This window comes from Gastrolobium bilobum, unplaced genomic scaffold (assembly GCF_033153095.1).
Source record: "Gastrolobium bilobum isolate Gb01-03AN ecotype WA unplaced genomic scaffold, APGP_CSIRO_Gbil_v1 utg4095, whole genome shotgun sequence".
NCBI lineage: Eukaryota > Viridiplantae > Streptophyta > Magnoliopsida > Fabales > Fabaceae > Gastrolobium > Gastrolobium bilobum.
The window spans coordinates 366,671-384,452 of record NW_026898132.1 but is presented as its reverse complement, the minus strand read 5'-3'; the positions used below and the strand labels follow the sequence as shown (position 1 = coordinate 384,452).

Below are 17,782 nucleotides of genomic sequence, written 5' to 3'. Positions count from 1 at the left end.
TGTGTTCAAGTCTTTATGAATGCAAAAAATCTCCTTTTAGAGAACTAGCTCCATGAACAAGATTGTTTCTTGTGAAGAATACCTCTAATTCTGATCTCAAGAGGAGAGAAAAAGAGTGAGATTCTGATTTAGTAGTATTGAAAATGAGCAGGTAAGATAAGTAAGAAAAAAAGTAAGTAAAATATTATATCTCATACGAAATATATATATATATATATATATATATATATATATATATATAAAATATTGGAAAATACAAATATCATGTTACAGGAAACTCACTAGCCATAGACACAAACGAAGATGTGGAGAGTTATATTTACAAAATTTTTGTTTATAAACTACACTATGTACTCTCGGAAGTACATTAGGTTACACTATGTATTTCCGGAGTAAATAGTTTTATTTGAAAAAATTTGTAAAAAAAAATTTATAAACAAATTCTTCCCATATATATATATATATATATATATATATATATATATATATATATATATATATATATATATTTCGTATGTCATCACTTTGATAATTTAAAAATAATTTACAAATGCTATATATAACAAAATAGTTGACTTACAAATTTCTTAATTGGTTATGTACTGAAGCTTCGTAAGGGTTGAGTATTTGGCATCATGTAAAGATAAATTTTATTATTCAATAAAGATAAACAAACGAATGTTTTGCCCGAAATATTTACTTTTAAAGATAAAACGGTAATTAAATTTAAATATTTATTTGAATCTAAATACTTTTAAAAAAAATATTTACTAATAATAGTTATTAATGCAAATAGAAATATAGAATACATGTTATTCTCTTTGGCATGATTCATGAAAATTAATTATTCACTTGGATCATGCTATTTTGGGGAAACCCAAACCTACTCAAATTAAATCAGACCTAACAATTTACCAAAAAAATATAAAATATGTGAATCCAGAGCAGTAATGTTGGATCTGGGCCTATCGGGCCTAGAAATGTAATAGGCCCTAATCATGAAGCCCAACTATGATACTGAAACACCAGGGAAGAACACTTGCTGTTAACATGCAAGTTATTTCATGAACACTTCATGCTTTATCTGAAAGTGAAAGGAGGAAGAAGAAGAAGAGGGAAGGGGTAAGGTTTGAATGTTGAATGGGGAATCAGAAGCTGAAGTGGACGCAGGATGAAGAAGATGCCCTAATCGCTGGAGTGGAAAAGCATGGCCCTGGGAAATGGAAGAACATTCTCAAAGATCCCCAATTTGCCCCTTTCCTCACTTCCCGTTCCAACATCGACCTCAAGGTACCTAGCTACCTCCTAACACCCAACTACTTCTTTCTTTTACAATTTTTGTTTTTATTTTATTTTATTTTATTTTATTTTTTTGTTGATTTTGATTTTCAGGATAAATGGCGAAATTTGGGTGTGAGTAATGGTGCTCAAGGGTCCAAAGAAAAATCCAGGGTTCCCAAACTCAAAGCTCCTTCTCCTGCTTCCAGTGCCACTCTACAAATTACTGCTGTGCCTCAGCAAACGGCACCTTCTGATCCTTCTCAAAATGACCATGATGTCAAAAATCCTCCAAGGTATCTTAATCTATGTCAGTACTATCTATATGCCTTATCCATTTGCACCCATTAACGCAAAATTAATGTTATATTAGTAACCTAGAAGTGACTGTTCTTTACATTAATCCCAAAAAAATAAATATTTTCATTCAGAGGCAGCTTTTGTTTTGAATTATTATTTGACAGTTACTTGTTGTTGAGTGTTGACCACTTTTCACCTTGTCTATGATGATTACCTATGTTATAATTCATGTTGATGGTTATTTTGTGCAATAATTTTGAAGGAAACAAAATTGTAAGAGTTGTATTATAATCTGAGGTTGGGAATTGGTGGGAATGGGGCTTGAATAGTTGAATTTGTATCTTAGATTTTTTTAAATAATAAAACTTTTTGGGTGTTGGTCTGGTGGGTGTTCACAAAACAAAAAATCTGGGGATATGCCAAAATAAATGCAAGTTTGTTGTATGAGTATTGGTGTCGGATATGGATAGGTCACCAATTTTGGAGTATCCGTGCGTCATAGATGATACAATTGATTCAGAATTTTTGCATTTACTTTTCTTTTTATGGAGAATAGATGAAAGTTTATTTGAATGAAAAACTGAATAAAAGTTACAAAGAAAAAGATGATAAGATGTGTTACTTATACAAAGCAGCAAAAGGTAAAAACATACAATGATGTTCATAATAAAAAGCTATTCAACCCCTCAACCTCTGCATGTCTACCAAATAAAAGCCTTGGAAGAATCCACCTGCTGAGCTAAAAGATGCCATAAAATATTCTCATCCAATAACAAGTCTAAGGAGAGAGGTTTTCCTTAAGTCCTGGCATTGCATTGACTGCGACCAAGGACACCAAACGACAACTGAAGTTGAAATTTCAATATAACAAAATATCAGTCATTTTAAATGTATGATGGAGAGATATGTTAATGTTATCTTATCCACTTATCAACTTTATTTTTTTTTATGCAGTAAACGTGGTTTTACAGAACTATTCATTCCATTATCATTTACCCTTTACATCATTTCTAGCTGACTGTCATTAATTATGTTGTTATAAATTTGATGGAGCATTTTAATGTGATATGCTATTTGTTCAGTCAACTAAGATCATATTATGAGGGGTTGTTTGTATTTTTGTTCATTTTATCAGGTATAATGCAATGGTTTTTGAAGCTTTATCAACACTAAAAGATACCAATGGATCTGACCTAAATGCCATTGTTAGTTTCATCGAGGTAAGATGATCTTTATTGTTTTTAATGTTACCATATTTTGACAACGCTCTCACTATACCATTTAGTTTCATCGTGGTGTTTCTGATATTACATAATAAATATTTTACGTATCAAAGCCTAGAATGGAAATGCATCTCAATTACCTTGATATAATTTTGCGATCATTATTGTGCTTTGAAGATCTAGGGTTGAGTTTTCCTTGGGCTGTCTGACTCCCCAGTGCACTCTTACAAGAGAGTAATAAACAATTTGTTTCCCTGTTAGGTTAAATTATTTTGGTTATGCCTGACATGTTTGGAAATTGTAACGTTACGTATCCCTTTGCCATCTTCACCTTACTTTTGGGCATTTAAGATCAATTCATCAACTCAAAGAACCTCCCAGTATTTTTGACCTGAAGATGATATTTTTTCCATTATGATCTTTCGAAGTAGTATGTTGAAGCCCTGCACCTTTTTTTCTTTACTTTAGAAGTAACAACAACCACATATAATACTGCAGAAAAAGCACCAGGTTCCTCAAAATTTCAGAAGAGCATTAAGTACAAGGTTGAGGAGGCTTGTTAGTCAAGGGAAACTTGAAAAGGTAAATCAATCCTCTATTGATGCTTTTACAGATATATTGTATATTATAGTTATTAATTTTTATTATTTCAACTTGTGGATGTTATGCTGTTTTATCGTCAAAGAATCTTACTTGGTTGACTTGGCTTTAGTGCATGTTTGATCAGTGATTGACTGATTGTTGTTCTCTTTTCCTAAACAGTATGCATCTGCCTGCCTCCTCTGCTTCTCAGTTTTATTCCCTTATTTCTAAGCTCCTACGCCCTCAAACCTTTTGTTGCTCTAAAAGTCACCCTTATTCAAGCTTGCCAGTCTACCAATGCTCTTTGCTTCATATCTTTGTTCAAAAATCCAATTGGGGTTCCTCAAAGCATTGGGAGGATATGATAGACTTTTCGGGTCAGGGTGGGAGAGAAATGGAGAGATCAGTTTGAATTGGGAGACTTGTAGGGCCATGCAGAGGAAGGGTGGTTTGGATTTTTGGCAATCTGGTGTCCGAAAACATTACTTTGGCAATTGGCTATGGGGCTTCCCACTAGACACTTCTTACCAATGTATCCACAGGCTATAAGGTGTAAGCATTGTTTTCCACCAGCATGCCGGTGATATGCCAGCCCAGCAATCTATGCCACTCACTCAGTCTTTTTGAAATTCTTTTCTGACTGATACGTATTCCTTAGACCTCTGAATGGTTTGAAATTGGGTAGTGGTTCTGCCATATGTTTCTGTAAGGATCTTGGGTGGGGGATATTCTCTAAGGAGTAGCTGTCCCTTGCTCTCTTCTTTTTCAGCATCATAGCTTTCCAAGTTTCTACTGCACAAGACTATCACCATTACCATAGCTTCCATTTTCAGGACTCTTGCCCTCCCAAAATTGTTGTTCCACTGCTTCCAACGGGCACACAAGCAGAAATCCCACACATTTAAGCCGAACGATCTTGAAGCTTGTTTTCATTCAAGGTGGATTTCTCAACTCTTTAGCATCTAAACTGCAGGTACAAAATTGTTACAAGATAAAAAAGGAGGCCTCATCAGGGACAAAATCGCCTACACCGAAACAAAAGGATGTCCGGCCACAACGGCCATTGCCAGCCTCTGCTTTTATGGCATCTAATGAGACAATAAAGGAAGCTGCTGATACTGCGGCCTACAGAGTGGCTGATGCTGAAAGCAAATCATATTTGGCCGCTGAGGCAATCAAGGAGGCAGAAAGAATCTCATGGATGGCTGAAGATACTGATTCAATGTTACAGCTAGCCAAAGAGTTTTATGAACAATGTACCATCCATACGCAATCCTACCTACTTATTTGTTAATTTTCCAATCGTATGATTCATAATAACAACCATTTGATCTTGTGGGTCTATTCATGCAGGTTGCCGCGGTGAAATTATCCCCTTGGCTTAAGTTGTTCAATGCAAGGTCGATAAATAGATTCCTCCTGATTTCACTTTCTGTTTATAAAAATTTGTTGATCCAATGATATTGTATTTCAACTTTTTTTGGGGGGAATTTATTTTATCAGATTCCTTTGGCATTTTAATTTCTTATTGCGTGGCATGTGATGTTTATAGGCCGAACATGTCTTTATGTATTAATAGTAACAGTCCACTGAATCTATCTGGATTTGGATCCAATGTAGGAGTAAATCTACGACAGGAGTAGGTACATCCTTATCAAAAAAGAAAAAAATAGGGATATGAAAGGAAAATTTTTTAAAGGTAAGGATAGTGTAAATATGTTACTTTTTTTCGTATTTGGTAAAGGTCCTATCGAGTGATAGGTACATTCGTACTACTGAATATTTTTCCAATGTAGAAGCAATATAAACTCATTTAATGTTATTGTCATTTGGCTAAATTTAAGGTTATCTTAAAGCTCGAATCTCAGTATTTACTTATAACTTGATTGGATACCACTATAGGTATTTTCAATTTTGTGCTCATATAATATAAGTTATTGTTTAATTATTTTTTAGATTATTCAAATAATACTTTTTTATTCTAATCAAATTTTAATTATATTTTTGTCTTTGTATTTAATTAAGATTAATTTTAAAATTATAGCTCACAAAATAATTTCACCCGCCTTGATCACCATAATTGATGTAAGTGCCAAACTTGAGAGTAGGACGATGATGTTTCCATCTAGTATAAATGTTATTTATAGTTGCAAAATGGATACCTTGTTTACTTATGAATGATATATGAATTAGTTTAGTAAATTATTTAGTTCAATTCTAATGTTCACATAATTATTCATCATTAATAATAAGAATAAATAGTTAGGGAAAAGTTTATAAATCCTCTCGTGGTTTGTCGTACAATCATTTACCCCCTTTATTTTGTTTTATATCGCTTAATTCTACTATAACTCTTTGCATCCAAGTCCAGTTTTAAAACCATCAAAAGTATACTTAGTTTATCCATTTTGCCCCCTTAATAAAATCACTTTGGAATTGCTTTCTGTATAATTTCGTTCATGATAGGATTTGCAAGAATAATATTTATCAAATTAGATCATCCAAAAACTAGAAAATAACATGAAGATAAAATTCATCCAAGAATAAAATACTCTCAATCCCAGTATATATAACATGGAAAAAGTGTTTATCCTTTTAAATGACACAACTTATATCCTTTCACTCTTATAAAGAGGTAGGACCCACACCTTTATTTTTTTTAGTCAACTCTCTCTCTCATTCTTTATCTATATCTTTCTCTCTCTTAAAATGACATAATTTTACATCCTTTAAAATGACACACACTTTACCCATATAACATATATTGTCTTCCAAAATTAATAAACGAAAAATGCATGTTAAATATTGATAATCGCAGGGAAAGAGGAATGCTACGAAATTGGCATTCCGTACGGGTCATTTGTTCACATTGATTTTAATCCTCCATATGCGTAGGCCTCTCGAATATGCATCATCAATGCATGAGAGGCGGAACATGGAGATTTGCAATGACACTGTTCTTGCATTTTGTGCTGAACATCCTAGTTTCAGCCATGTGTCCAACATGCAGTAATAACAAATGTTATTAAAGTCCAGGAACAGATAATTATATGCTTTGCTAAAAGGAATATTAGATGTCAAACATTTAAACTAAAAAAGAGACATCACCACCATCAGCATGAAAAAATCCGCAAACAGGAATTGGCAATCCTTAAGTTATACCATCACTGAGACACTGACACACCATAATTGCCACCAAGGACTCTCTAAAATTTGTTTTATCAAAAGGTAAAGCAAAATGTAAGGTTTAACCGTGTGGATCACCACATAACATGCAACCATCTATCAGGAAAACCATTATGATTCATAATTCATCCATACCATGATTAATTCCAAAATTTAGACTACAGAAGCACAAGACCAAGCTCTGATGGCTTCAATGCCTGCCTTATTCTGTAGTTGTAAAGATAATAATGAAGTTTCCCATCGCCTGGTCCAAACTTCAGTTCTTTCAAGAAGGTTTCATTCTGCATGACATCTAATGCATTGAAAACATCATAATCCTTCTGTTTTGCCACAACAAGAGTATCATTCATCAGCTGAAGAAACGGCGTGACTGTCGAGACGTTATAAAAAGAATATGCTGCTTTCAAAATTGAATAATTTTGGTTGCCAAGGATAGTGGAAGGAAGTGTGTAAAAACTACAAAAGTCAGTGACCTCATGAGTTTCAGGACTTTCAACCAGATAACTATCAACAACGTTCTCCTTTGGAAGAAGCCAATGCTCCACATCATTTTCATCAAAATCAGGCGCAACAACAAATTGGCTAAAATAGTTCCTAATTAGCCTTGTAACTGCAGGAACATCATGGATTTCCATCTTTCTGAACCCTGGGGTGACTGTTGATTCTGGTAGCTTGTAAAGCTTGATGGTTCGACTCATTGTCATTCGTGCACCAAGCCTAGAGAAACCAACATCAATCAGCTTCTTGGGATTCAATGATCTGTGCCAGTATTGGCAAGTTGCTATTGGAGTAGGAAGAATCACTCCAGCAGTGTAGGCTGCCTGCCACATATTCTCCAAGTGCACCCTCCTTGTCACCTCTTTGATCATGACCGGAGCAAGCCTCTTTGTTCGAAGCTTCTTATGAACACAGAGAAAATTTATCTCTGCCATATTAACAACCTCATCACGAACTCGGATTCTAGCAGGAACACCTGATATAAAGGCAACCATCTTCTTGGAACTTTTAACACGGACACTAATATGCCAACTTTTGAAATAACCAGGAGGTTGCAAAGCCCAGCGCAGAAATTCCTTTGAATAATTAAATCTAAACATGTTCTCATCATCCTCAACATAATTATTAGCGAGAAGGTTGTATATCTCATCGCACATATTCTCGGAGTTGATGTCACAAGTAACCCATTCATAGAGGTTAGGAAGGTTGTATGGTTCTAGTTTGACCTCAGATAAGGGGGTTGGAGGTTCAATAGGTCCTTCTGGCAAACTGGTGTCCCCTAAATCCTTGAACTGCCCAACAGGTTGGGTTTCCCAAAACTTATGTTTTTTTTCCAGAGAAAGAGATTCTTGAACTTTTTGCGCTAGATTATCCAATGCAAGATCACTATCAGAAGGTGCATTCCCATCTGGGTTGGGATTTTGAGTTTCTTCAGGTGATCCGGAGGAAGTATTGCTATCAACCATTTGAAATGCTTTCAGAAAAGCAGTCTGAAAGACAAAATAAATATTTTTCAATAAATAGATTTGATAGAAGAAAGAAAAGTTTTCCCTTAACACTAGATGGCTGCAAAATTAATAAGATGCACTAAAGCTTACGTTTCTTATCAAACAAAACGACACTACTGCTAATCCTGCCAAGTTCAGCCATTCCTTGATCAGTGTGTTATGGTTAACTACTATTTACTTCTATTCAAATCAATGGGAAGTATTGCTATCAACCATTTGAAAAAATAAAATAAAACAGAACGGTAGTCTGAATTCTGAAAGACTAAATAACCATGTTTCATCGAACAGATTTGATAGAAGAAATAAAAGTTACCCTTAACACTGGGTGGCTGTAAAAGTGTTTAGAAGAGATATTCATCTGTATTTCCTTGGAGGGAAAGAAAGGCCTAGCCCAAACTTACCTGACAAAACTATAATTCATCTATAGCTTTCCAAACTAGTCCATTTGCAACATACAATTCTATTATTCAACAACCCAACCTTTGACCACTTCTTAGGGACACACAACGAAAAAACATGTTGAGATAACAAAAACAAACAATAAATTTCAATCTCCACACACACACACACACACACACACACACACACGCATGTTGAGAAAACAAAAAGAAACAATAAAATTTCAATCTCCACACACACACACACACACGCATGTTGAGAAAACAAAAACAAACAATAAAATTTCAATCTCCACACACACACATGTATATATAGGATAATATATATAGTATAACTCACTAGAACAGGTTACGAGGAAGGGGATTGAATCTATTGAAACACAAGACAAGCCTGTTAAACATCATAAAATGGTTCAAAAAAAGAGAGGTGAAAATGAGACAATCCACAGATCCAATAGTAATAAATATGGCACCTAATATCTAAGCAACTAGTTCTCTATTTTCGATGGTTTTTCAGAGGAAACAAAGGGAATGAAAGAAGGGTTTCGATCGAAAACGCAAAACGGAAGGAAAAGATTCTGTTTTTATGATCGAATTTACCTGCGCATAAAGATGAATACAATTCTTTCCCTCTCAGTCTCAACTTCTTCCCCTAACTCCTCGATTTCGTTAGATCCTATGCTCACAGAGAGAGACAAAGACATGTTGGGTGTTGGGCCAGTACTGTGGCTTTCAAACGGACCGGGCCCATTTATAAGTTTTGTGAGATTACGTGATTAGCTAATATGTAATTAGGAGCTCATTTCATGTGATCCTCGAGTACATACTTGTTAGGTAACCTTAGAGAGAGGAATGAATAGGAATACCGATCAAAATGTCATTGTTTAGCAATTTTTTTATCTGAATGCCATGCAAACAATGTTATTTTCCACTGTGCCACACGGACAAGATCGCTGGATACTGTAGCGAACTCGATTTGCTGTCATGTCACATTTTTAGTGGACACAGTACCAAGTTCGTTACGTGACACGTCAGCAAATCGAGTTTGCTACAGTACCCAGCGAACTTGTCCACGTGGCATATTGGAAAATAATACTGTTCGCGTGACATTTAGGTAAAAAAGTTGATGAACACACTGTTCCGGAATTAATATGTATATTGGATATTTTGGATGCTAATATTAGGGGTGATAATAAGGGTAGGGGGTCCGCGAGGGGGCTTAGGCCAGGCTGTTTCGGCATGTCCTGGCCAAGCCCGTCTTTTTTAATTATTGGATTCAAACTTAAATTCATATTCTTTGTATTTAAAAAGTCTCAGGCTTTTATGGATAAGCCTGGTCTTGGAGTTTGGGAGGCTGGTCTGTTATATTAAATTTATTTAATTTTTGCATTAATCATTTCAACATCCCTCTATTTCAACATTCCTTACTGCTCTCTCTCTCCTCAACCCATTTCTCCACCAAAGATCCAAGTAATCGTCCCCAACAAAAGCAAATCTGCAAGGCCACGCCGGAAACTCTTGGTCAGACTTCCTTACCGCTGGCTTGTGAGGAAGAAGGCAGAGAACCGTGATTGCCTTCAAGGTATAGTTTACTCAAAGTTCTGATTGCTCCTCCTCACCTTCTTAGGCTTCGTCCTCTCACCATTGTATCTCATAAAAGCTACAAAATGAAAACACACAAGATCACTTGTTAACTTGATTAATACTGAAAATTATATATTGTTTATTTTTATCATCCTCACAGGTTTCTCATTATTAACTTTGGTTTATTTGAATGATCTTGGGGATAACTTTTTTTATTTTTCTTAACACAATTTGAGTTGTCAATTGATGATCATATTTAATGAATTATTAAACATTTATGGATTTGTTTTCTTTGAATATATGCATTCTGCTTTGGCTACCAAGTAGCTTTAAAGATGTGAATTTCAGTTTAGAATTTATAGCTTGTTTTGTATAGCATGTGAGTGTTTGTTCTCTAGCTCTTGAATTCACATAAAAGGAATGAAAAACGAAAAAGGTTGGTGTTACATTTTTTTATTTTTATTATTTTATTATTATTTTATGAATTGTTGGTTTATTTAAATAGTGGGTTGTGTGTAGTTATTTTATTTGTTATTTGAATTTCAACTTTAGGCATTAACTATTAGTGGAGCCTATCTAATGTTAGTGAGTAGTTACTTTGTTGGTTTGTATTATCTATTTAAACATTGAAATATTTGATAAAAATCATCATAAGAATTATTTGATAAAAAAACACTTTGTGTAAGAGGTCAAGCTTACTAGTAAAGCTATTTGAAGTCAGGATTCCTCGATAAAGTCATTTAAAGTCAAACTTATTCAATAAAGTCAAATTTTTATTTTTATTTATTTTATTCGTAATAGTTGGATAATTTCCTCTTAATTTTACATAAAAGGAATACAACAAATAATTATTTATTTATTTTCCTCCTCTTTTTTCTCTCTCTGCTAGCGTTAATATCCTCTCTTTTTTCTCAATATATTATTTTCCTTGTCCACATGCTGCCTTCATAGAAAAAACAAACAACAAAAAAAATATCAATAAAAAAAGTTGAAGACATTGAACTGAAATAGAAGTAGATCTTCATAAGGAGACAACATCGTGCTGCAACTAAAGTTAAAATGGTAAAGATGGATTCTGTCGGTGGCAGTGAAAAAAATCTTCAGAGTGACCAATGCAACTACCTACACATTGCTAACTTAGTCTTAAGAATTAAAGAGAAGGGAAAGATCCTAAGGAGAAAGAAAATGGAAATGAATGGCCAAATACAATGATGTTTGCCAACACAGTCTTAGCTGGACCGTGACATTGCATACACACAACTACATCGTTTTGAAACTACATCTCAAGTGTTGAGGTTCAATGTGAATCCAAGCCACTGTTCTAATAACATCACGATGAGTATGCTGCAGTATTTGTTTAGACCTGAAGAGAAATGTGATATTTTCATTACTACATGGTATTATTTTAATGGTTTGAATTTTTCACGGAACATATAAGAAGCATGTTCAAATTCCTTCCCTATATGTTCTGCTCTGGGTGCTTATTATTGCTGATTTATTTGTATTGTTTCTTTGACAAACTAGGCAAATGACCTCTAATTCACATGCAGTGAATAATGTTGATGTTCAAGAACAAGAACTACCAACCCAAGATGCATATGCAAGCACCACAAATAAGAGGCAAAAAACATCAAAGGTGTAGGACGACTTTCAAGAAGTGGACATCCCTAATGTTGGGCTTAAGGCACTATGCAACCATTGTAAATCCAAATTTGCACGTGGTGAACTGGGAGCAAACACAAGCCATCTAAAGAGGCATTTAACAAGTTGCTTGAAAAAAAAATTAGCCCAATCCGGAAAGAAGGAAAGCACTCAAACCACTCTTTCGTTTCAGCCTTCAGGTTGAAACGAAAGTGTTCCAATGAAAAAATGAGAGAAGCTATTGCTACTGCTATTATAGTTCATAAGAATCCTTTTAGCTTTCTCGATGATACTTCCTGGAGGTGGGTGTTTCAGTGTGCAAATCCTAATTTTGAGAAAGTGTCACATCATACAACAAAAAATGATTGCATTGGATTATATGAGGCCAAAAAAAATGGCTACAGGTTCAATTGATGAGTGTGAACAAGATTAGCATCACCACTGTATGTGAAAGTCTAACCACCAAATAGCTGAATACATAATGATCACTGGCCATTTCATTGATTCAGAATGGAACTTACAAAAAAGAGTTTTGATTTTTGTGAAAGTGTCACTTCCAAGGCATAGAGTCGATGTTGCAAATGCAATTCTTAAATATCTAACAATTATGGGGAATCAAAAATAAGGTATTTTCAGTGTCTCATGATATTATAATTGAATGTCAAAAATAATCTAACTTGTTTTTTGTTTTTTATGTAGGAAGAGGCAACATCGCAATATATTAAATTTTTTACACAGAATTTGTAGTGTTTTTATTTTTTTGGATATGCAGAATTTGGTACTACTTTAGTTTATTGGTTAAGCAGACTTTTTGAATAATTTTGTTCTATATTATGCTGTTTGGATAAAAATTGAATTTATGAATCTTTGTGAAATTTTGTTGTCTTATTTTTTTTAACAGGCTAAGCCAGACTTTTACTTTTTGTAAATAAGTCATGCCATAGGCCGATAATTATATTCGTAATAGGTTACAAGTTAAGACTAGTCTAACACATTTAAATACAGACTTAGTCTTTCAAGACCAAAACCCGACTCGTCTCATTATTGTATAATGGTTAAATGGAGAAAAGGTTTACTAAAAATGAATTTTAGTGATTTGTTTGCACAAAAATTAACAAGTCCTTATTTTATTTTTTTTGCAGACTCACTTAACAAAAATGACGTGGAAAGCTAAAAGAAAATGTGGGGACCATTAGGTGAAATTTTGAAGGGAAGACCAAGGCTACAAGTAGGGCTAAAGCGGGATATTTTAGGAGCTTTTTGTCATTTTGTAAATTTTCAATTGCTTTTTGTTATTTGTAGCACATAGCTACATTTTGGTATGACGGTAGTTGAGAGAAATACTGTTACTTTTCAGCTTTCAATTTCGTTTGTAATTCGAAACTTTATTTCTAAATTTTCTTCCTTCTTCCTCTTCGTTTTGGTGCAACTTTCCATTTCGAAAGCTTGGAGCACTTTTTGATTGAAGTTCTTAAAGTAGATCGAGAGCTACTTGGCGCAAATATCTCTGCAGAATCCAGACTCAATTTCTCTTCTACTCTTCATTTTAATTTTGTTTCAGTTCACTTAATATAGGACACTTTGTGTAACTGTTGAATTTATGTAATATAATGGAATGTTGTTGAATTTGAGTAATATAATGGAATTGATTCAGTTTGAGAATTTGTATTGTAAATCTATGGAAAGCTAAATTTCTAATCCATATCTGAATATGCTAACAAATACCTTATAGTTTAATGTGAATTCTGCGATGGACCTTTATCAATTTGTTCAAGGAAATATTAATGAACATTCCTCTTCTTATTTGGCCAATTTGAACGAGGAGAATTAGGATTGATAGTTGGAAAACATCTTCTGGAAAAACCTTGAGCAGTGTTGGCTTGATTAGGAATAATCAATCACTTAGAACTTAGATCTAGGACATTAAAGACGTTTGAGAGTGGAAGACATTAGGAATAATGCATTTCATGATCAAATTAACGTTCTATCACTGGAAAGTGCATAACCGCTATAGCGGATTAGTTAGTTAACAAAGATCTTGTAGCGGATTTTAGAAATTTTAATGTAAAATAAGGTATTTGGAAGCAGTTCAGACCTGATGCTTTATTAATTAGTAAAATCTCCTCTTTGTGAACTAGTAGTTTAATTTTTGCAGCATATTAGTTTTATACTTAGTTCATTTGGTTATCTTTACTTTTACTTCATGATTCTTCAATTGATCTTGAGAAATTTCATTGAATACATTATTGTATAAATCCTCGAGGTAACGATCACTTACTCTCACACATTGAATTACTTGTTAATCATGTATACTTGCACATGGAGTAACTCTCTATCTTAGTGTTCACAATCATATATTGGAAATTTACAAGCAATACTCCTTGCCTAAAAATAAAAAAAATATGGGATATGAGTGAAAAGAAATATAAAGACAATGGTAGTATAAAAGTGTTACTTTTTACTATATTTGGTAAAAGGAGTATCAAATACTTTCTGATCTTGGAGCACCGAAAATATTTTATGTAATTAGATTGGGTGTGACACAATAATGGTAGCTCAGTTGGTACATGGGAGCTGAGTGAGTGGTGGAAGGATCTCGTTCTATTCTCACCAATGTCATCTTGAGGAGGGGGTTTAAAATCTTAATCCTGGACACGTCTCGAACTCGGGATTTATCTCATAACCGGCTCAAAGAGACGAAGTCGTGGGAATACTGGGAGATCCTACTCGTCTTGAAGAGGTAATTAAGGTTCCTAGTTAAAAAAGATTGGGTGTGATTATGTAATATGTGATTTCATATGATTAAGTCAAGTAAAATGTTGTTATCTATTGATAAATAAATTAAGGATGATAAAATATGAAAGAAAAAATATTGGAATATTTGGTGGGAAAAAATAAGTGTTTGTTCATCAAAAATTAAGAACTTTCTTTATGTCATATAAAATTACATATGAAAGGATTCATTCCAATAAGGACATTATATTTAAAAATGCACTACTAGAAAATACATTATTTGCGACAGACATTTTCCGTCGCAAAATTGGCAATTTCCGTCGCAAATACACTTTGGGACGCAAATTGCGATGGAAAAAAGTTGTCGCAAAAACCCTCGTCGCAAACAAAATTTGCAACGGCATTTTGGCTGATTATTTTCCATCGCAAAATGCTATGGATTTTTTTCGTCGCAAAACAACATTTTTCATCGCAAAAGATTGAGCTGAATGTAGACTAATACCGTCGCAAATTGCGACGGAATATTTAATTGCAAATTTTCATCGCAAATTTACGACGGAAAATATTAACATACCGTCACAATTTGCGACAGAATATTTAAAAATTCTGTCACAATTTGCGTGGAATAATAAATACCATCGAAGTCAACTGCTGAATTTGCGATGGAATGTCCCAAAAATTCCGTCGCAAAATTACGAAAAAAATAAAATAAAATAAAATTCATTTATTTTACAGATTTAAATTATAATAAAATCCACAAAAGACTCTAGTAATTGCATCAAACAAACTTCATTAGTCTAGCACTTCCACCAATAAGAAACCACAAAATGATATGGCAATTTTCAAAAACCACAACCATTTGGAAGTGAGTGAAGAAAATGGTTGTACATATATAAATTTTTAATATTAATGAACCACACAAAAATTCAAAAACTAAATTTTTACTCAAATAAATACATAGGGATTCATATGAGACTTACATATTAAAACAACCAATCTTGAAATTTTACATCCTACAACAAATTTGAAGAAAAACAAAATATCAAAGATTATATTATAAAAAATTATTCTAACACAAACAAAGATAGGTGATAACAATGGCTACCATGAAGAATGAGTTTGAGAATGAAACAAGACACTTGGGGCCTGTTTGATAAGTGTTCTGTAAAATAGTTTTTTGTTTTTAAAAACAAAAAAACAAAAAAACTTGCTTGATACCAACTGTTTTGTAAAAAAAAAATTGAAAACAGTTTTTCAATTTTAGTTTTTAAAACAGAAATTAGAGAACACCTTCGAGGTGTTTTGATTTTAGTTTTTTAGTTTTTGTTCTGAAAACACCAAAAACACGGAGAAAAGGTGTTTTCATTAATGGCAAAAGTGTAGTTAATCGAACACTATCCTTACCCATGGTGTCTGGCTCTGCAAGTGTGAGCACATCTTTCGTTTTCTTCCTCCTCCTTCAATGGTGTTAGGGTTTTCAATGGTGTGAGCACATTTTGCTTCTTTCTAATTTCCCTTTTGTGCGATCATCTAAAATGCAAATGAAAAGCCTTTCATTCCCTTGCATGCAACACTCGTTAACTTCATTGAGCACCCCAATCATACCAACATGTCCCACCTCTTCCTTATCCATCAATTGTTCTTTAGGCTGCAGGTTCACACTCTTCATTTTATTTTATTTCTATGTGTGTGTGGAATTTGAATTGTGTGTTGTATTTACTTGTACTTGAATCTTAGATTGGAAAATGCTTTATCTTTTCTGGGTTCACACTCTTCGTTTTACTTGGGACACACTGTAGTTTTTTTTTAGCTGTTGTTGTGTGGAACTGAAGAATTTTTTGGGGTGATTTCACTGGTTTCTTTTGGTGAAAGCATCTTTTTCAGGTGGAGTGCTTTGTCCCATTCTCTCTACATAACTGTGGTGTTTGTTGAATATAAAATTGGGACTGTGGGCACCCAAACGCAAAAAGAGAGTTTTTTTAATATGCCCATTGCTCTCTTCTGTGCAATCATTGCTCTTTGACTGTTGACATCTTTTGTGTATTGGTGAATTGGTATTTAATTAGAGTATTTGTTTGCCCTTGTTTTGTTGAACTTGTTGATAAACATCATGGCAACCATGTTGGTGGCAAGCATTTTTTTTTTTAAACTCTTTGTTGAATTGGTTATTTGTATGTTGTGAAAGAATGAGCAATATAGGATTCTAGTAGGTTATGCAGGGTAAGTGATTAGGTTACTCAAAGGAAGAAGCATAACGTAAAATTTCCACTGTTTATTTGTTTTAAACTAAATAAGTTAATATAATTAATCTAAAGGTTTTACTTTCATAAGTTTATCTGAAAAAACAGAATGCAAGCTTGAGGTCTGTATTGCTGTGTTCCATTCTAATTGGACAAGAAACACTGCAGTCCTAATGTCTAAGGCAAAGTGCTTCTATGAAAATTTTGAATCTAACTCTTTTTATAATTAAATGTCTTATGGAAGTACTAAAAATTCGTTGATGAAGTTGCTATGATCTTTTTATAATCTAACTCTTTCCTGCATTTTTTATTTCTTGCATTCAAATTGAGGTGAAAGAAATTTGAAAGGTGTTTTATTGTGATCTCTGCAACAAGCAATACAAATTGGCAATGGAATTTGAAGCACACTAAAGCTCTTATATCACAGTCACAGAAAGGTATACAATTTAATTTATATTAACTTGGTTCTGCATTTGTCGTCTTAATTCCAAATTGGCTCAATATTATTTGTCTCCTCAATCCTAATGTTAAATCCTTGATGTTTAATACAGTGTTTCAAAGAAATGAAGGAAATGCATGGTAGTAGTAGCACGGTTGGTGTCAAGAAGCAGAATGTTGCAAAGAAGCAAAATGTTTCAGTGGTGTGTCCTCTATATTTAGTAACGATAGTGATGAAGAATAATGGAACGTTACTCTTGCAGCTCTGAATCAGCACGATGCCATATCTTCGGCGTGTTTTTTGTTTATTAGATGTTTTATTTGGTAATTTATTACCATCATCAGTTTATATGGGGGGAAGAACATTTGGGATTCAATGTTCATTTGGAGATTTGAGTATAAAAAATGTTAGAAAAAAATATGACCTGCGTATCGATGTGACTGTTATGCATATGCAAGGATTATGTTTACGTGAGTGACATGATGATGCTTGCTTCCATTACTATGATGCTCATATAACTGAATTAGTGGTCAGTTTAATGGACTGAAACCATTATTGATGATTTTCTCTTTTTAATGTTAAAAGAAGTCTGACATGAAAAACAATTTTAAATAGCGATTAAAATATTTATTTTGTTTTTATTAGTTTGCAATGTGATTTGTTTTAATTTTAA

General features: G+C 33.6%; 2 protein-coding genes across 2 annotated transcripts; one reads left to right on the top strand and one right to left on the bottom strand.

The window, feature by feature from the left end:
- Positions 1–1,067: 1,067 nt before the first annotated feature.
- LOC133313029 (telomere repeat-binding factor 4-like) lies at positions 1,068–5,091 on the top strand. Its single transcript, XM_061514335.1, has 6 exons — positions 1,068–1,290; positions 1,393–1,574; positions 2,714–2,798; positions 3,300–3,383; positions 4,357–4,639; positions 4,737–5,091. Exons 1-6 carry the CDS (start codon positions 1,141–1,143, stop codon positions 4,766–4,768), a joined length of 816 nt encoding a protein of 271 aa, XP_061370319.1. The 5' UTR covers positions 1,068–1,140; the 3' UTR covers positions 4,769–5,091.
- Positions 5,092–6,495: 1,404 nt separating this feature from the next.
- LOC133313028 (glycylpeptide N-tetradecanoyltransferase 1-like) lies at positions 6,496–9,187 on the bottom strand. The gene is made up of 2 exons (XM_061514332.1): positions 9,073–9,187; positions 6,496–8,056 (listed from the first exon to the last, which is right to left on the bottom strand). Exon 2 carries the CDS (start codon positions 8,030–8,032, stop codon positions 6,728–6,730), a length of 1,305 nt encoding a protein of 434 aa, XP_061370316.1. The 5' UTR covers positions 8,033–8,056; positions 9,073–9,187; the 3' UTR covers positions 6,496–6,727.
- Between the last annotated feature and the right edge of the window lie 8,595 nt (positions 9,188–17,782).

Bases quoted from the DNA above. Each gene is read 5' to 3' on its own strand.
- LOC133313028 (XM_061514332.1), bottom strand. From the start codon at position 8,032: ATGGTTGATAGCAATACTTCCTCCGGATCACCTGAAGAAACTCAAAAT.
- LOC133313029 (XM_061514335.1), top strand. From the start codon at position 1,141: ATGGGGAATCAGAAGCTGAAGTGGACGCAGGATGAAGAAGATGCCCTA. The intron at 1,291-1,392 runs GTACCTAGCTAC...TTTGATTTTCAG, and splicing joins GTTCCAACATCGACCTCAAG to GATAAATGGCGAAATTTGGG. The intron at 1,575-2,713 runs GTATCTTAATCT...TCATTTTATCAG, and splicing joins GATGTCAAAAATCCTCCAAG to GTATAATGCAATGGTTTTTG.